Source organism: Eurytemora carolleeae, unplaced genomic scaffold (assembly GCF_000591075.1).
Source record: "Eurytemora carolleeae unplaced genomic scaffold, Eaff_2.0 scaffold870, whole genome shotgun sequence".
Taxonomy (NCBI): domain Eukaryota; kingdom Metazoa; phylum Arthropoda; class Copepoda; order Calanoida; family Temoridae; genus Eurytemora; species Eurytemora carolleeae.
In genome coordinates, this window is record NW_019397085.1 from 153,881 (window position 1) to 174,679 (window position 20,799).

The window sequence follows — 20,799 nt, forward strand, 5'->3', positions numbered from 1 at the left end:
ATTGTACATCTGTATTATATTTAACTATAGGGCCCTGGTATTACTAATCCATGGATTAAAATAGGCCTCATCATAAAATTTGCCAGGATCCTTTTCTTGGGAACTTTTTGATTTAAAATTTTTGTGTTTATTTTATATATTTTATATTATAATTTTTAAAGTCATAATATATAGATTGGGGACTGGTTTTTACTCCGACAGATATCAAAGGTAGTTTTACAGTAGACTTTTAATGGATCTATTTACTAGCAGTTTCTGGCTTTACATACATGGCAGTAGCAAGACGCAAGACCATTTGAAAGTCGTCTTTCGACTTTAAATTTTTGTGTGTCAATCAACCTACTTTCACGTGTATGATTCTTGAAACAGTAAACACAAAATTGACCTATAGTTCTGGTATTTCCAGAGCTAGATAATTAGAATTTCGTTAAAATCAAAATTGTCGAAATCCCAACAAATTCTTTACATCTTCGGTAATATTAAAAGCACAAAAAAAGCAGATCACATTTTGGAAATGCCAAGCGTACGGTTTTTGGCGATTTTTGACTTAATAATTTTACTTCAAAAATTAGGTTTACGAATAAATGTAGCGAATAATTCTAAAGATCAAAGACGACATTCAACATGGCGGACCAAATTTTATTCTCAAATTTTTTTTATTCAGATGTTTAAATTTGGACTCTCTGCTCGAAACAATACAAATAATTGAACTTTAAATATTTTTCATGTATAGTTAATATTTAAGTCATGGGAAATTAGTTCGAAAACTAACAGTTGGCCCATTTCTAACACTGATTGTTAGAAATGGGCCAGGTCCATAAAGTTATCTTTTCCAATCATATATATATCTTTAAATCCAAGCCGAGTTGAGCAAAACACACCATACATTTATTAAAAGATGGCTAAAACTATATGTTGAATAAAAAAATGTCAACTTTAAACTAATATTAAGGAGTGAGAATTAATTTTTGATGATACTTGATTTCATTTTCGAACATATCCCTATTTTGTTACAATTTCCGGATTTCAGTTTTTAGAACATATCCTGGTTTTGAGACAATTACTCGAGTTCATTTCAATGTCAGTTTTCAAGTATTTACGCACTTACGTAACAAATCAAGACTTTTTAATAAGGTAAAATATAAACCACATAAAAAAAATACTGTTCTTTTATGATTTAAAATTATTATAGCATTTTGATCTTACAATGCGGGAAATTGTTCATTTAAAAATAAAATGCAGCTGAAAATAAAATCAACAAATAAAAGGGAAAACTAAGATTCTAGAAACAATTCAGGCGTTAATTTAATGCAACTTAACAGCATAACTGAATATCCAGGTTTTGCAAACCCGTAGAGTAGACTTAATTAAACATTCGCTTAATAGATAAACTAAATTATATTTTATAGAATGTGGACGAGCATTCTTTCTTGGATTTTCTACGAAAAATTGAAGAAGAGAAGAAGTGGTTTGTGGAACAGAAGGGCAGGTAAAATGTCGTCTATAAAGGGGCTATTGTGGTCATTTTGTGGCCTTTCACAACAGTACCCTCGGAACTTCAATCTGATCAATAATTTGGAAAATATTATCGTTGCGTCACTTTTGAAAAGAATAAAAGATAAAGCTTTTGTGGTATCAAGCAAGATTAGAGAGAAAATAAAGTTTGACATCAATTGTATGAAAATCTCTTGTTTAGGTTTGCAACCTTGAGAAATTTATCCATCAAGAAGAAACTGGGAAACAAGGAAATCTTTAAATTTCAATTGCCCTAATATTCTTTGTATCTAATGTTTTTGTTTATATATTCAGGTGTGTGACTTTAAAAAGCTGCACTTCACAAATCTGAAAAGTTTAAGAATTTCAAAATAGTTTGATCTAACATTTTTTACCTGAGGCAAGATTTAAATATGAATTATAGTTTAAAATACAATAAAGCCTCGTGTTTCCAATTTCAGAACATTTGTCGAAATTCTACAGGATTATTTTAAAAATTATATCTTTTAGATTTTTCGAACAACATTCCTTTAGATGAGAAATATAATTTTTTCTCAAAAAACATTTAAATTTGAGATTTTTGCTTTTCACAGGTTGATTTCATGGGCATTGACATGGAGAAAATGCGACCAAAGCTTCCTGACTCCCAACCCCCTTTGGCCCGCTACCGAGGTCCTATTGAAGATGAAATGAATCCAGGGGCCCGCTACCAAGCTACTACCGACGATGAAATAAATGTTGACGTCGCAGGATCCCAAGCTCTCTCTACCTCTACCACCAGCTCTTCTGCCTCCCAGGCAGCAGGGCCTGGCCAGGCTACTAGTTCTGTTGAACGCCTTGTAGATGCGGACATCTATGTGCCGCAGGATAGATTAGACGTATATACACATCTGAGAAGTATGACGCGTGAAAATGAGATTGAGACGGCTACCATTACTCCTGAAAAACAAGCATAATATTAGAAACATTTATTAAATAATAACAGGATTAAGGAGATAGTATATAAAAAATGATATTTCGTTCATATTTTACTTTTGTACCGACTATTCCATAAAATAGTATACTTATTATATACTAAAAACACTAACCTAGCCAATGTCATATACCTGTGCAGTAATTTTGTTGTTTATAAATGTATGTTTATTCGAAAAAATACCTTGCATTCCAATATTAACCCTTTTCTGTTTTTCTTATTTAGTCTAATACATATAATACATATTGTGGGAGGGGGGGGGNATTGTTGAACATTTCAGACCACTCGAACTACAGTTGTCGTCGCATATATCAGTACAATGAAGATGACTTTCGATTTTAATTTTAATTTATATCAAGATTTTAAACATCATGGATGCTCATAAACATGGAAACAAAGAGAAGCTGTCGATTCAACAAGCGTTTCTTTTTTATTACCTGTACGTAAACCTGTAATTATAAAAAAAACTTGTAAACAAACCTTTGTAGAGTAAAAATAGAAGATGTTAGTTCCACATTTATTGAAGACCAATGAGGTTTAGACAGGAAGTACGCTGGACAAATGTTGAAAGAATTTTTTATAAAAAAATAGCATACTACAATACTACAATACTACAATACTAAAATACTACAATACTACAATACTACAATACTACAATACTAAATAGGCCTCATCATAAAATTTGCCAGGATCCTTTTCTTGGGAACTTTTTGATTTAAAATTTTTGTGTTTATTTTATATATTTTATATTATAATTTGTGTTTAGATATTTAATATATTGTATCGATCTATGTTATTGAAATACATTTATACATGCTAGAATGTTTTCTTGGAATAAATTGCGGCATTAATTCGAAAACCTGTCAATAAAAGCATGATTCTTAAAACAATGATTTAAAAATACAAATTTCTTTGATATTTCGAAAATGTGTTCTGCATGCTTTTTTTGTGCGTTTCTTACAGTACCGGAGATATTAAGAACTTCATCCAAATTTTAATCTTTTCAAGAAAACGAAGATTTTCTAAAATCAATATATTTGTTTTCGTTTCACAGTTATCCGAAGATTGCTAACTTTCTCAAAGAGAATTTTGCCAATTACTTCTTAGAAATTTAAGCTAAATTAAGTGCTTTAAAGTTTTAGAAGTCTAGGACTATTTAAAAATGTACAATTAAGTAAGCGAGAAAGGTAAAATCAAAGGCCAAGGCTTTGCATACTTCAAGCCCAATGCTTGAGTTGCATTATCCAATATCTAAGCCATGCCTTCTCTTTTAAATTTTGAAAAAATAACACAAATATCAAGTTTTTATTTGCAGTGATTTGTTGATATTCAGATCTTAACTTTGTACAATTAGGTTTTGTATTTTTAAAATTAATTTACAAATTTTTTTTGAATGATGATGTATCTATATATTTAAATATCTTGCTTCTCATGTGTCTTCATAAAGTTCCATATTATCCTGGCTGCCTGTATTAGAGATGACCATTAATTTTTGTTTTGTTTTTTAACATACAGTGATAACCAGAAAACTCTGAAGTAGGAAGTCGACTTTTAGACTCCGGTTATTGTGCAGTGTAATTTGCTTTGTAACAACATCACATGCACTTCAGTATTACTTTGATGTCGTCTTCCCTTTCTACAGTTTTCTGGTTATCACTATATAAGGTTTTTTATTTAATAAAAGGCTTCCCAATAGTTAAAGGTTTAAGATGTGTATCACTTTTAAAATGGTGTATTCTTAATAAGTTTGAATTTATGAAAATGTGCAAAACTATGCCTCTCAAAAATTAAAATAACCAAAATATATGAGTTATCAAAATTATTTTGCCATTACAAAACCATGCTAATATTTTCAAAAACATGTATATGAACTACGTTTAATTATATATCATATATTATCTTCTTAGATAAACGGATAAAACTAAAAGTTTAAACGATTGTAAAAGAACTGGTTTTGATGATAAAAAAATCTAGAAGAATGGAGCTATAAGCCAATAAAACGCAATTAAAAAAATATAACAAACATCTTAGCGTAAAACAAAAAAAACTTTAAAATCTCAAAAAAAAAACCTAAAACTGCTATACTTTAAACTTAAGCAGTGAAGATATTTCGATGTTTTGTTCATTATCAAGACAGGTGAGCCAATAAACTCAGATTTTCTAATTTCGTTTTCCTATACCTTTTATATTTCAAACTATTAATTCTGGTAGATAAAATAGTCTAAGTTTGAAATATCAAAGGTTTACACCATCAGATTGCAAAGATATAGGGGTTAGAAAATGTTAGTTTGTTGCAAAAACTCAATTCCTTAGCAAAAAAGTTGAACAAACAACTGTTAAAAAATTCTAGAACAAAAATCTAAAAAAGAAATTGCCTCAATTCCTTATTGTTCAGTATTAAATTGACTGCTGTTTAATTTCAAGTGACCCTCCATACACTGATGCATGGGTAAACCCTTTAAAAAGTGGAAGATATTATCGTTTTCCTATACAACTTTTATAGAGACAACAATTGAAAAAAAATCAATATTAAAAGTTAAATTCAAAGATATCTTTATGTTCATACAAAGCTTTTATGGGTACCATATGGGTTATTCGAACATACCACTAAAAATGAAGGAACACTTGAATTTACGCATAACTGTCCCTTTAAGAATGTAAAACATGAGGAGGTATTGAACAGTCCCTTTAAGATTGGAAAACATGTGGGGTATTGAACAGTCCCTTTAAGAATGGAAAACATGTAGAGGTATTGAAAAGTCCCTTTAAGAATGGAAAACATGTGGAGGTATTGAACAGTCCCTTTAAGAATGGAAAAAATGTGGAGGTATTGAACAGTCCCTTTAAGAATGGAAAAAATGTGGAGGTATTTTTAACCGACAGAAGCTAAAAAATGTCGATGTTTACCTGAGTATGTTTACCGGCACCAAAGGGGTAATTATGCCCAAAACTTCCAGTACAATTCACAATCTTGATAAAATAGCTTTAAGCTTATTGTTCATATTATATTAAAATAAAATTCTTAAACTATCTAGAATTGATACCCGGCATTTAAAGTTATTTTGGAAGTATATCTCAATATTCTTTACACTTTATGTCCGTATGCAGGGGCGCAACTAGCACTTTTTGAGGAGGGGGGGGGGCGAAATTTAATTTTTGAAGACTTTTTAATTAGTTTTTTTAGGGGGGGGGGGCTGCAGCTCCACCCCTCTTGTCAACAACTTTTTTAAATGTTTTAAAAGTATGAAGTCGAAAATATTTAAAGTTTTCAATTTGGCTCTATTGCTATAAACTTTATGGCCGTACGTTTATCTCGTTCTATACACTTTATGGCCGGACATATACCTCCACTCTATACACTTTATGGCTGGAAGTATACCTCTCTTTTATAAACTATATGGCCGGACGTATACCTACACTCCATACCTTTATGGCCGGACGTATACCTCTTTCTATATACTTTATGGCCGGACGTATACCTCTTTCTATACACTTTATGGCCGGATGTATGCCTTTCTTTTATAAACATTATGGCCAGATGGTTACCTTTCTTCTTTACACTTTATGGCCGGACGTATAACACTTGACTATGCACATTATGGCCGGATGTATACTTCCATTCTTTACACTTTATGACCGGATGTATACTTCCACTCTTTACACTTTATGGCCGGATGTATACCACTCTTCTATACACTTTATGGCCGGATGTATACCACTCTTCTATAAACTTTATGGCCGGATGTATACCTCCACTCAATACACTTTTTGACGTATATCTGCACTCTCTGCACATTATGGTCATATATCTCCATTATACAGGTATTCATGTAATCATTTAAATATAAACCTCCATTCCTCCAATGCATACTGTCCATAGATCACAGCTCCAGTCCTGCACACCAAGCAAGATAAACCCAGGAATCCCAATATCTTTGTTACCATATATACAGAGATAGGTACTGCAGTTTCTGGGAGGAATATAGCACTGAGTGGGCTTACATTCCTTCCAGAATTTGTGGTACACTTTAACTATGTACCAGAAGATATGGAGGTTCTTGGTGTATCTTCATTCCTTAACGCCATCCATATCAGTTTTCCAGGGACTTGAGATTGAAGTACAATTAAACCCATCAACATATCTTCTTAAATAAAATAATATTTAACAATTTGCTATGAGAAGATAGAGAGTATTTATTTTGAATACAGAAAGGACATTTTATAAATGTAATAATATTGCATGAAAACACATTTCATAGATAGAAAATTTAACTTATAGGACATTTCATAGACAGGCCATTTCGTAGATAGAATTATGTAGTTTGTACTTTGTACTTTCAGCCATTTGTTTTTCAGGAGTTTATAATGGCGGCTTAATTTTCCTGTTCTGCACTATACTGTACTGTACTGTAATGCACTGTACTGTACTGTACTGTACTGTACTGTACTGTACTGTACTGTACTGTACTGTACAGTACTGTTTTTTCTGTACTGTTTTGTCTGTACTATACTGTACTGTACTGACTGTACTGTACTGTACTGTACTGTACAGTACTGTTTTGTCTGTACTGTTTTGTCTGTACTATACCGTAATGTAACTTATTTTATGGTTCTAATGTACTGTAACATATTTTTCTGTTTAAAATTCGGTGATGGTGATGGACCAAACCTCGGTAGAGTAAAAAAGTAGATATTAGTTCCATATTATTGAAAATATATTTCGGTCTGGGTTGACCCTCGTCAGTTCTAACAATATAATAACCATCAAAATCGATAAAAAAAAAAAAACTACATTTCTGGTCTTACAGTTGAAAGTTCCATTAATCTCAATCTTCTTGCTGGTATTAGAGGATTGTATAACTGTTCCAGGCTCTAGCTATTTAGGGACAAGTTGGGCAATTTAAACCACAAGGTTTCATACCAGGTATTTATAGCCTCTTTGGCCTCAATCTAGGAGGATCTGGAATTTTGGCTCGGATGAGTTTATCCCTGAGATTAGGAGGTCTCCTATAGGTAATCATAGGTGGATTTTGAAAAACCTCCTTCATCCAAGAATCCTGGACCATGGTTCTCCAATGTTTCTGTATGATGGAGGAGATACAAGGCAGCTGGGGATTAAATAAGATAGAGAATATAACTCGATCTGGTTTCTCCTTTTTCTCCCCTTTCTTTAAAGCATCTTCTCTAGGTATAGCTTTAGCTCGGACTATAGCAGAGTCAACAATTGAAGAATTGTAATCCCTGCTGAGAAGAAAATCCCTTAGTTTTAAGAATTGGGCATCCCTAAGTTCTGGTTTGCTGCAAATTCGTACAATTCTGTATGCAAGTGAATAAGGTATGTTGTTAGAAATATGTGCTGGGTGGCAAGATGATGGAAGTAGGTACATACATCTATCTGTGGGTTTTCTGTAGAGATCTGTTGTGATTTTTCCATCTTCAATATACAGATTTGTGTAACCTACTTTATCATTCATTTACTATATTTTATTGTAACTTACTTTATTGTACTGCTTTTCTTTTCATAATAAAACCCATCATTGCTCGAGACAAGACTATCGTATGGTCCCAATCCTGAAGTGAAATACATTTCCTTAATAATAATTTGGTTTATAAAGACGATATTCCAATAAGCTCAAAGTTGAGGATTGCTTTATAAAAGAAATCTTCTTTTAAATAACAAAGGTTAACATTTTTTTTAACATCTTTTAGGTGAATGTCCAAAATATGTTATCAACATCATATTGGACTGCAAATGCCCGATTTACAACGGTACCCTTGAAGCCTTCATCAAATCAAATATATGGAAGATACCTTCGCGCGTTTTCACGACTTTCTTCATCGCTTTTGAGTAAGAAATGTGCTTGTCACTTTTGCAGAGAAACCGTGAATGAAAATAAACATGTCAAAGAAAACAAATCACGAATATATAATTTAGACTTGATCCGACAAAGCTTTAAATTGTGAATAACCCACATTTTGTGAAAAAAATCCTAAACGTGTCAAAAACGATTCACTTTGCCCACGCACATCTAAGATACCTAGTGCCTGGGTTAGGGTATTAGGAACAACAGTATCCCTGGTTCCGTGGAGGTCGATTATACTCAGAGGAGATCCTGGTAGGTCACCATATCCTAGCAGGGGGGACGCAGCAACAGGAGCTATGGACGCAAATATATCACTAAAATGTGGAGAATAATTAAAAACTTATCAACGTAATTTTAAGATAATCTTTTCGTCAAATGTTGGACAATCTTTAAAATATCACTATAACCCAAAGGTTGCAAAGGAAATTTTAAAATGTCTATGAATTAGGAACTAAGTATAGGGTAGTTAGTTAGATAAAATCAATGACCAAAACCCAGCGACACTTAAAAATCCCCCCAGTCTGAAGCATTAATGCAAGAAAATTAATAAAAAATAAGAAGCTGAAACAAACCTAAGTTTAGCGATGATTGAATATGACAGAATTCCACCATTTGATATTCCGCTCTGGTGAATTGATTTAGAATTAATGCACAATCTTTCTTTAGCATAATCAATCATTGATCTAAATAAAACTTTTAAGTTATTCAGTATAATCAATCATTGATCTAAATAATACTTTTAATGTATGCAGGATACAAAACATTTTTTTAGTATAATCAATTGATCTAAACAATCTGAATTGATTAAGCGTTTATACATAATCGTTCTTCAGTATAATCAATTGATATAAATAGTCTGAATTGATTAAGAGTTGATTCAGAACCGTTCTTTATTATTAATCAATTATTGATCTAAATAATCTAAATTGATTGAGATTTGAAAATGAACATTTTAAAATCATAATCAAACATAGATTTAAACAATCTGAATTAATTTAGAGATCAAACAAAACATTTGATTATCATAATCAATCGTTAATTCAAATCCATACTTCATAAAAAAGAAAGTTTTTTTTATAAAAAATTCAATCTGGCGACTATGTTTTGCAAAGCCAGTAATTTCATCAAACTTTTGAATTTGTGTTTAAAATTAGCCAATATATTATTTGGAAATCTAAAGTTATAATTGAGTGCATAGAGCCAGGACTATTTATACATATGTTTTGGTCACGGTGCATTAAATTGTAAGTTAATGTGTACTTCATGTTTGTACTTTTTTGGCGCCCTGAAGATATTGTTTTAAAATCAAAGAATTATAGCAATATTAGCGTAAAAGTCGTTAAAAGAAAATTGTAATAAGCTAGAAAAAATAAACTGTCACAAAGAATAAACTTAGAAGTCATTTACATGTATTTCTCCGGACAAGGGTATTTTGTTCCACTAATTACTTTCCTAGACTGTACTTTGTTACACTAAATACATTCCTAGACTGTATTTTATTCCACTAATTACTTTCCCAGATTATATTTATGTTTAATCTGCAGATTTAGTACAAAAATATTCTCGAGGGGCAAAGAAACTTAATTTTTTTTAATTAACACACTTTTATTGTAAAATATCGTTAAAATTTCTGTAAAATTTGACAAACATCAACGAAAATATGTTGATTGCAATCACTAAAGATTTTCCCTTCAAATCAATTATATTTCAATAATAAGAATAACTTTTTAATAAACTGTTCTCCCTACAACATAGCCCGTACTTCCCGTAATCCCGTAAAACCCGTAAATCATGTACTTCTCACATGTAACATCCAAGAAAACCAAGGAAGTAATTTGGTAGGCGATTTTAGCAATATAATGAAGACGACTTTTTAAATTTTAGGTCAGTTTCTGATTTTTAAATTTAATTATTCTCAAAACAGACCAAAAATGAGGAAAAAGATCAAATAAAAGAGGAAACCAATGAACAAACTGAGAATTGAAAACTTTTCTGAAAAAACCGGAAACGGACCCCAAAAAAAGAGGAAACCGATAACCAACTGAGAATTTAAAACTTTTCTGAAAACCGGAAACGGACCCAAAAAATGAGGAAACGGAACCAAAAAAAAGGAAACGGATCAACAAACTGAGAATTTTAACTTTTTCTGAAAACTGGAAACTGGCCCAAAAATGAGGAAACGGATCCAGAGGAAACCGATTCAAACTGAGAATTTACAACTTTTTTGAAAACCGGAAGCGAACCCAATTAAATGCGGAAACTGATAAAAAAACGGGAAAAGAATCAGTGCCAAATTCTATCAGATATTTAGAAATATAAAGTCATCCCCGTAATTATGTATTTCGATTGTCGATTACAATGTTAGAATTTCTTCTAATTAATTTAAAACTAATTTGCCAGGTTGAAAAGCTGGATTCGAAGACCAAGACCTGGGTTGATACTGAACTCATCTTTGAGAAAACTCATGCCATTCTGTTTACTGGCACTGTCATCCCTGCTCATTTACTTCCTCCTTAAACTTATTGGAGAGATTATATAGAGTGTTTCGACGTCAGTTCAAGTGTCTCTTTGTGTATTTGTACGAAAATCTGAAATAAGGTGTCATTGGTTTTCAATGAGTAATTATAATAGTGGTTTGACTTGTGATTTTTTTCTGCAGAAAACGTAAATGAAATTTTATTAATTAAACAGTTTTTAAGGTTGAAAAACGACGACATTATTTGAGATTTAGGCATGTCCCTTTTTAAAAGGAGGATTACTTGAATTCAGTCACTCTATAATAATAATTCCATTGTAAGGTTTAGACTTGTAAATTGGCAAATAAAAGTTTTTGAAAATTTCTGATTGTTACTATGGTAGTTAAACGAGGTATGGCTGGTTCAACTAATTCTTTTCTGCAAGTTGGTTTAGTTAATTCATTGTTTAAATAAGTGTTACTTAGACTAAAAAAAGAAGATATGTGAAATTTGAGTATGTTTATATAGTCTAGGGTNTTTATCGCATTAAGCCTATACCCCCTTTCATTTTTCGCGAACACTACCTTTAAAAAACAATATTTTCTACATTTCTCTTAACGATCCAAGGCTTTATTTTCTGAACGACACCATCGTTCATGAAACAAAATTTCATTCTCACCACTGCATTGTTATGCAGAGTTGGGCAGGACTTATTTGACTGGTGCTAAGATGAGTAAGAATATTTAAATCGGTGTTGTAATAAAGATTTGAAAAAGGACGGAAAGTCTTCAACATGACATTCACCCATAATGTATATTCCATGGAACTTCTTCTATTTGTTGCTTCATGCATACTTACAATTCTGGGGCATAATTTGGCCCATAAAACTGCTTTCTGCCTCGGCTATAGAAATGTTGTTTCGCTCCTTTCTATACAGCATTGATCCTCCCCTAGTTTCGCCCTTTAAGTGTACTCTTGATATCTACCAGATAAGAAAGGGTTCAACACCCTTGCGGGTCTAGCCTGTTGTATAGTCAGGCTGCAAACATACTAAGGGTTCAATATCCTCTTGGGCTTGGGATAGATTGTTTGGCTTTATTCTTGGATTATATTGTTAGGCTTTATTTCTCCGCTTGGGAGCAAAGAACTGTACATTACTATAAACAAGTTGAGAATCCTTGGGTCCGGTTCCCAGTAATACTAATATTTTCAAACACTTGTTTTATTCGATTTATTTCTTATTATTTTTTCTCATTAATAATCTTGACATTTTAGATTTTTAGCACTAAGTCACTATCTCATAAATTTCAGCAATAATAGGAAATTGTTGTTCATACTTTGTCCTGTTGGTATCACAAATGCTCCCCTGGGGTCCAACAGATTTAGAACAATTAAATGTCCTTGATCCTTTTCCAGCCATAGTATCAGTCATTCCATTTGGGGTAATAACAATGAACCCATCTGGGTCCTCATCAGCTACAACTAAACAATAAAAATTATTTCATTTAGATGGGTTAACTGTTAAAGCTAAAACCTATTCTTCGTTTAAATGGTTAGGGCTTCAAAAAGGGTTTAAATCAGAATTCCGTTGCGCGGAAATGCAAGAAATTGTACACAACTGTTCTTAAATTGCAGGGAATTGTGCAGAATTGTCCCATCGTGTTGGAAGTGGGGTTTCCAATCGCAATTCCACGCAACTGTTCTCGAATTGTGCGCAATCGTACGGAATTGCGCAGAATTGCGTGGAATTGTGAGGAGTTTACAGGGCTTGCAATTGAACTCAAGTAAAATCCACTTGCATTGATATACCTAGGGTTTCCAATCAGAATTCTGAAAAGCTTTGAATTTGATGTAACTTTTCATATCAGTGATTGATTTCAACCTGTTTATCTTTATTTTTGTAAGTTGAAATTGCCATGTGTGCATGGCAGGTCAATTAAAATTCCGCTTACAGTCCCTTTAAAGAGACTGTTAAAACTGCCATCTTTACATAATATTCTGATTTATTTATCTTTTTAATCTAAAATTCTGAATCCATTGTTAAATTCACGTTGCCAGTGATTTTAAATCTGCTTAATTGAAAAAATTATTCGATAATTAGAAATGAAATGGCGCCACTTCTGGACCCGCCACCACTGCGCCACTTTCGCGCCACCTGGTGGCCAAATATGGCAATAATTTTTGCTTAATTTTAAATAAATTCACGTGCAAATCAAATTTTAAATATTTTATTCAAAATTAAGGCTGTCATCGCACTATATAAGAAATCATAAAAAAATAAATTTTTTGAACTGTAGTGTTTTCAAAAGATTTGATTATCGAACATTTTTATATTGAATTTATATTCATAATTTCTTGTGAAGAATATTTTCTTTAATAAGCAAACCTGTAAAGTTTGAATCCTTTTCTTGAAAAAGGGAGTTACCACCCACTCCATGAAAGTCTAAGACCAAGGGGGTTGGAACATCCTTGCGCACAAAACCTCATTGGCACATGCTCAACTGGGAAACTTATTTACATTGTACAAATTTTAATAATGTTATGTATATCTTTGTTCTTGTTTCAGAGGTGCAAATGATGTTTTTATTATGGAGGGGGTTGGGGGGGTTGGTCTTTAACTACACATTAGATTTGATTTTGGAATAAATATAATAAAATTTTAACATTTCTCTAAAAAAATGCAGGTAATTTTAAACCATTTGCCACAGTTTTATTGATTTTTTTTCTTCAAACTCTCACTTTCCATCCCCCTTCCCCCCCCCCCTGCTTAAAGAAGGGCAGATGACCCCCCCCCCTTTGCGTCTCTGTTAATTCTAATTCTAAAAGTTGTCTTTTTTAATCATTGATTCAAAGCGCTAATCGTAAATTAAAAAGGTTTTTATCAATTTTAATTTTGAATAGACAGATCTAAATTAATTCTTCTAAATCAATATTGAAAATTAATTACTTTTTCTTTAAAAAAAGATCATTAAATATTAAGAAATCAAATTTTTTATGTTCTAGCTCACTGATTAAAATTTAAAAAAAAAATTCTCCTTAAAAAGTGTCATTTGGTTTTCTTCCGCAAGGATGTAAAGAGGCTTAATAGGCTTTTCCAATTTGCTTGGGAAAAAGGCATTAAAAGTCATAAAAAAGCTAACATTTTAAACAAAAAATATATTTTAAATAATACAATAAAAAAGACGTACACGCCATTTGTGCACAGTGCTGTGAACACAGACCCATTTCAAATCTGATTGGTTTGAAACTTTATCAAATAACAAAAGATTTCTAAAATTCTCAAAATTAAAAATAATTTTGCAAAAATAATTTTTAATTTGTTTGGATGAGAGTTTGCCTTGTTGTATTGAAGAGGAATATGAAGTCGAAAACTTCTCTTTACTAAACCAAGCAAAGGGTCTGATACCTGCAGATAGAAATTAAAGGGAGTGTTCGACTAGTATTCTAACTTATTCAGATATAGATTAAAAGGAGTGTTCGACTAGTATTCTAATTGATGCAGATATTAATTAAAGGGAGTGTTCGCCAATTATTCTAATTGAAGTAGATATAAATTAAAGGGAGTGTTCTCCTTTTAAACTAAATGATTCAGATATAAATTAAAGGGAGTGTTCGCCTATTATTTTAAATGATGCAGATACAGATTAAAGGAAGTGTTCTCCTGTTTAACTAAATGATTCAGATATAAATTAAAGGGAGTGTTCGCCTATTTTACTAAATGATTCAGATATAGATGAAAGGAAGTGTTCTCCTTTTTAACTAAATGATTCAGATATAGATTAAAGGGAGTGTTCTTCTATTTTTACTAATTGATGCCAGGTTGATCGAAACTAGGGTTTCCAATCAAAAAAATTTTCCGAGAAAGTCGTGCCATAATCGCTCAAAGATGAAACCTTTAGAGTAAAAATTGTATTAAATTTTGATAAAATTTCGCATTGATACGCAAAAGCTATTTCGCGCACATTATGAAGAACATCTTGATTTTTGTGCATTTCGTTGTTCATGCTTTTTCGTTAAATTTCAAGAAACAATTTCAGTAAATGAATGAATCCAAAATTAAACCAATCAGAGTCCCACTATACTCTCATCCGCACTTTGGGCGGTGGCCTCACTTCTAAGGTTGTAACTTTTAAGACAATTTGGCACAGTCGACGGAGATAGGTACCAAACAAACATACATCCAAACAGGAGAAATGTGTACATGTGTACATACCTACATAGATTAATAAATAGATGAGACGCACATCCACTGGCACCTTTTAGCGTTTTTTCAAAACTTATATTATTACAAATTTTTTTAAAGAATGTAACCAACATTTTTACTGCGTCTAAACTACAGTGGCATATATAATATCAATACGATGAAGACGAATTTTTTATTGAAGTTTTGATTTTTAAGCTTTTTCCGAATTTCAAGTTTATACGTAATCAACGAGAAGCTTTTTAATTGACAGCTTCTCTTTACTTCTAGATTTATATGTATCCAAGCTGTTTATAACAGCTTAACATAAATCAAAATTGAAAGCAAAAGTCGTCTTCATAGTAGTGATGCAAAAGTCGTCTTCATAGTAGTGATATATGCGACGGTGACTGTATAGAAAATGATAATAATGTAATTGTGTTCATGATTAAAATACTGCAGGTGTGCAAGTTGTTTTTACTAAAACTTATTCACATCATACTGTCCAAATATTTAAATCTTTTATATTTGTGCAATAATATTTATTTCGAATGAATTCGTAATTTGGTGCTAACCTGGTTTCGTAATAATAGGCAAATGATGCGAAATTTCCTGCAAAAAAGTCATCTCGTGCAAAAACGCAAAACGGTTGGGCAAGGAATCTACGTTTTGTGGAAACCTAGTTTAACTACATGTAAGCATAGCCTGGCCGTCTTCACTGTACACGCAAGGCCTTAAAGTCAAAGTATAAAGATAAAATGCATAATCCAACTTTTCAAGGCCAACTCACTTTTGAACTGTAAGGTAACTCTAGTGAATGTGCTGGGGTAGTTTAAAACATTACAAAAGATTTGTCCGGAAAATGTAAAAAAGTTTACCTGAATGTTGACCAGGCTAGATTGACCCCTAGAGAAGGGTGGCTCTACCTCCTGACCGCAACCTGAACCAACTAAACACAAAGAAGGGACTATTCACGAAATTCATTCTTTTCAAGAGTCCCATTAATGATTCACAACAGAAAACCTGTTTCCAAGAAAAATTGGATTTTCTTTCTGAAAAGTATCTTGTGTATGGCCATGACAAAATGGCCAAATATTGTGCCAAATATTGTGCCAAATATTGTGCCAACATTTTGCCAAAATCCAGAAAAAATGACGATTTTAAGGAAAAGGTATTAAAGGGAACTGTTGCAAATTGTTAATGGTGATTTTTAAATAATGGATTGATTGAATTTAGTAAACAATTCCTTTAACTATTTCCTAAGAAAATTAGGCTAATTTTAAATTTTAATACTGTATTTAATGTATTTTATAATATTTGAGGCGAATGCTTATTTAAACTTATATTTATTTAGATGAGCTCTGCGCTAATTTTAAAATGTATGTTTAAAGTGAGCTTAACACTGAAATCTACTTCAAAGATATAAATAGTAATAAACATTAAAAGCAGTGTTCGTAAAAAATAAGAGGAATCATAAGGGCTGAATCCAAATAAAATTTGGATTCGATCACTACTTTTTTTACTTCTATATATCGGGTCAGAAGAAGTAAATGATTGAACACGTGATAAGAACGGAGAAGTACAGGGTTAATCACAAAGGATGAGACTTCAAAGACGATTGTACAGAATTTATACTGTCTGTCTCCTTATATTTACGATTCCCTGCAACTGTAAACTTGATTGTTTCTTTGCCAAATAATTAAATAAGCCACTATATAACTATATATAAGGCAGAATACATAAATTAACCTATGCATCCTATGCAGCCGTATATAAACTTGTATATTTTTCTTATACAGGGTGTCCCAATAAACATGGGAATTCAGTGACGAATTCGATATCGTCTTTATATATAATTCTTTGATTTAGTATAGTGATACCTACTGAGAAAGCTGTAATCTGTAAGAGTTTCGTCTGCTATGTTCACATTTTGTTTGTTTATGTTTTGACTGCATACGGTTGTACTTAGCAAAACAAGAAAATTACAGTATACAACCAGAGTAAACTTGTCCGTCTTCACTGTTCATCTTGCAAAAACAGACACATCTTTACAGTCTTTTACCCTTTTCAAAAATACACTCTAGCAGACATAGTAATATTATGGGTTTTGAAATTAGGTATTACAATGCTAATTCAAACAAAGACGATATCCAATTCGTCACAGAATTCCCATGTTTTTTGGGACACCTGTACCTATATGCATGCTATATATATGCAGCCATATATAAATTTGTATACAAACGTCTATAAGTCTACGCATCACTGTTGAAACATTGTTCACTGAAAACTACAAGTCTCGGAATTTCCTAAATGTGGTCTGACATTTTTTTACCCTCAAAATTAATATGAAATCTTTAATATCTCCGTCAATTTCAAAGATACAAAGATAGTAAACCTCATTTTGGAAAGCTCATTAGACTTTTTTTGATGCACTTTATTTCATTTATCAATTATGGGAAATCAAAGACGATATTCAAGTCCTCTCTCAATAACCATGTTTAACGGGATAACCTGTAGTTAAAAAAACGTTTATCTCACTATAGAATACTATACATAAAAATATATATGTTATTATTTTTCACTAATTTAGATATCTTTTGTGTATGGAGTACGAGAAACTAAACACAAATCAAATTGTTAAAAACTGACATTTAACATCTGTTGCTTACATCTACCTTAACTGATTAATTTTGATTTTTTAACAAACAAGTGTTTAGACTGAGTAGGGCTGGGCACCTTAGTAAAAATGTTTAGACTGAGTAGGGCCGGGCACCTTAGTACAAGTGTTTTGTCTGACTAGGGCTGGACACCTTAGTACAAATGTTTAGACTGAGTAGGGCTGGACACCTTAGTACAAATGTTTAGACTGAATAGGGCTGGGCACCTTAGTACAAGTGTTTAGACTGAGTAGGGCTGGACACCTTAGAACAAGTGTTTAGTCTGAGTAGGGTTGGGCACCTTAGTACAAGTGTTTAGTCTGAGTAGGGCTGGACACCTTATTACAAGTGTTTAGACTGAGTAGGGCTGGGCTTATTACAAGTGTTTAGACTGAGTAGGGCTGGGCTCCTCAGTACAAGTATTTAGACTGAGTAGGGCTGGGCACCTTAGTACAAGTGTTTAGACTGAGTAGGGCTGGGCACCTTAGTACAAGTGTTTAGACTGAGTAGGGCTGGGCACCTTAGTACAAGTGTTTAGACTGAGTAGGGCTGGGCACCTTAGTACAAGTGGCGTTATTTCTGGTAAAGACTGAATTTTTCCTTACCTTAAAAATATTTTTTAAAGACGATCAACACATCAGCATAGGCATAAATAAATGTACAGTAAATGTAGTAGAAAATCGCAATAAATAACAGTTTTTTAGCAAAAGTATAACAACTATTTCCCCAGGGAGCGAGAAGTTTACTAATATCACATAAATAGGATTAATATGTTTAGGTTATAAACTATGCCATGATGTTTTTCAAATCTTGAATTAACACCTGCATATATATTTAATAAGCATTAAAAAAGTAAAGACATTTTTCCAGAAGATATTTGGGTATGTTTGTGAGTCAATTGCGGGATTGAGGCTATACATGTACCCGTACGGCTTGCCATCCCTCCTCACCTGATGCCTAAATAATATTATTTTTGGCAACATTTTTCTCTTGTGGAGGAGGGTGAGGGGGGGGCTTGAAGTGGCAAATATTTAATATACAAGGATAATCTAAGATCTGGATTCTATTCTCTACTCTTTTTTTGCTGTAATAAAATTCCAACCATCTGCTCATATAGTTTTAACCCTCCCTTTCCCATTCCCTCCACAGCTTTGCGTAAGACACTGTCTGAGTCACAAAAACACCTTTTCAGTACCAATCAATTCTAAGTCACATTTTTCAGTCGCAATTACTTCACAGCCATACATTTCAGACCTAATAATGTCTAAGACACTTTCTAAACCAAAACTGTGAGACAAAACTATACCTCAATCAGGTTTTGTAAGGCTTAACTATGTCTAACACAAATTCTGAGTCACAAGCACAAGTCACAAATACGTCTAAGTCTGTTTTTGGAGACAAAATTATGTCTAAGACACTTTTTAAGTCTCAAATTATCAATCACAATCATTTCTAAGTCACATTTTTCTACACAAAGAATACCATATCTCAGTTCTTTTTTAAGGCTTGAAAAAGTCACAATGTTTGTTGCTTAGTCAAAAAGAATTCCATATCAATCTTTTTTTCTGTTCATATTAAGATTTAAATTTACCTCAATATTTAGCTCATTCAGTAATAATTTGACTCAAAAGTTGATATTTTATCAAGGAGAGTGAGGAAGGCATCAGATGTGATGGCTGTTGCTTTTGATGCTTTCAGATGTTGTTTCTGATGCTTTCAAATTACACTTTTGATGCTTTACTACACGGTCAAAGCATCCAAAGTGTTGAAATTGAAAGAATGAATACAGTGGCATGTCCCATAGTAACCTAGATAAAATATGTTATACATTGTCCATAAATCTAACTGCGCTTAGCAGAAAATACGTAAATCCTGTATTGCGATTAACCCAACCTTTGTATGTATATATATATAACTCCGTTAAACCCATGTTGTGATTAGCTTAACTACTTTTGTATATAACGTCGCAAAACTTGTAATTACGTCGATAAAACTTAATCTGCAATCTAGAATCCAAAGTATACTCAGTTGAAACAGACTCTTGAAATATTTCCAAGCAGGAGTAATCGTTCCTCCTTTAGCGAATGGTAACCCCAGTTTACAAGATCATGTCCTAGTTTAGTCATTGATAGTTTACAAGATCGTGTCTTAGTTGAGGCATTGATAGTTTATGAGATTGTATCCTAGTTGAGGCATTGATAGTTTATGAGAAATTTTCATAGTTGAGGCATTGATAGTTTACGATCATGTCCTAGTAAAGGCATTGATAGTTTACAAGATCATGTCTTAGTGAGGCATTGATAGTTTACGAGATTGTGTTCTAGTTGAGGCATTGATAGTTTACGAGATCATGTCCTAGTTGAGACATTGATAGTTTACAAGATTGTGTCCTATTTGAGACATTGATATTTTACGAAATCATGTCCTAGTTGAGTCATTGATAGTTTATAAGATCGTGTCCTAGTTGAGTCATTGATAGTTTGTAAGATCGTGTCCTAGCTGATGCATTGATAGTTTATAAGATCATGTCCTAGTTGAGGCTTTGATAAATAACGATCTAGGTCCCGATCAATCTCTCAATACTCTACTCTTACTCTAATAACAAGTCTTATCTGACTTTATCTCCAGCCAATCCTGGCTCTTTATACGTCTGTCTAAAACAACGATTCGTACTATACTAATTTATTGATACAGGTAAATATAGATTGACCGGACTGGCCGGTCAGGGTCAAATCAAAACATAGATAATAAAGATAGTGTAACGAAACATAGATAATAAAGATAGTGCAACTAAGTATAATCCCCTGAATTTATTACAGATAGTTTATAAGATTGTGTACGGTTTGATATTGATAAAAAAGTGACATTGAGTTATGCCTGGATTGATACGGGTTTGAGAACATTGATTTAAACCTGGATTGATACGGGTTTGAGAAACCCCTATGGAGTAGGGCATTTACTACATATCTGTCTATTTGTCTATCTGTCTAGCGATCTATCTGTCTATTTTTCTATCTGTCTAACGATCTATGTGTCTATCCTTGAATTGATTAAGTGACAAGTTATGTTGACAGTTGACATCTCAATAATTTGTTTTGACATGAGAGAGGTGCCCCCCCCCCTTCCACTCCACTCAATAAACATGGTGTCCGCCCCCCTTCACTTACACACCTCC

The 20,799-nt window shown here is 32.6% G+C and overlaps 2 protein-coding genes and 1 long non-coding RNA gene across 4 annotated transcripts; 1 reads left to right on the forward strand and 2 right to left on the reverse strand.

Moving 5' to 3' along the window:
* Positions 1-140: 140 nt before the first annotated feature.
* Positions 141-1,722, forward strand: LOC111711735 (uncharacterized). The gene is made up of 3 exons (XR_002767307.1): positions 141-210; positions 1,410-1,489; positions 1,697-1,722. It is a non-coding gene; the product is annotated as an uncharacterized LOC111711735 (long non-coding RNA).
* Positions 1,723-3,538: 1,816 nt separating this feature from the next.
* LOC111711737 (uncharacterized) lies at positions 3,539-9,049 on the reverse strand. Of its 2 annotated transcripts, none has more exons than XM_023486164.1 (7): positions 8,904-9,049; positions 8,506-8,645; positions 7,966-8,038; positions 6,543-6,609; positions 6,318-6,362; positions 5,375-5,437; positions 3,539-3,934 (listed from the first exon to the last, which is right to left on the reverse strand). In XM_023486164.1, exons 1-7 carry the CDS (start codon positions 9,008-9,010, stop codon positions 3,881-3,883), a joined length of 549 nt encoding a protein of 182 aa, XP_023341932.1. In that variant the 5' UTR covers positions 9,011-9,049; the 3' UTR covers positions 3,539-3,880. The 2 variants fall into 2 exon arrangements, with proteins under 2 accessions (XP_023341932.1, XP_023341931.1); XM_023486163.1 differs by having other exon boundaries at positions 3,542-3,934; positions 6,543-6,612.
* A 2,943-nt stretch (positions 9,050-11,992) lies between these two features.
* Positions 11,993-17,536, reverse strand: LOC111711739 (uncharacterized). Its single transcript, XM_023486165.1, has 5 exons — positions 17,161-17,536; positions 15,846-15,916; positions 14,125-14,193; positions 13,174-13,255; positions 11,993-12,269 (listed from the first exon to the last, which is right to left on the reverse strand). Exons 1-5 carry the CDS (start codon positions 17,225-17,227, stop codon positions 12,073-12,075), a joined length of 486 nt encoding a protein of 161 aa, XP_023341933.1. The 5' UTR covers positions 17,228-17,536; the 3' UTR covers positions 11,993-12,072.
* Positions 17,537-20,799: the final 3,263 nt, after the last annotated feature.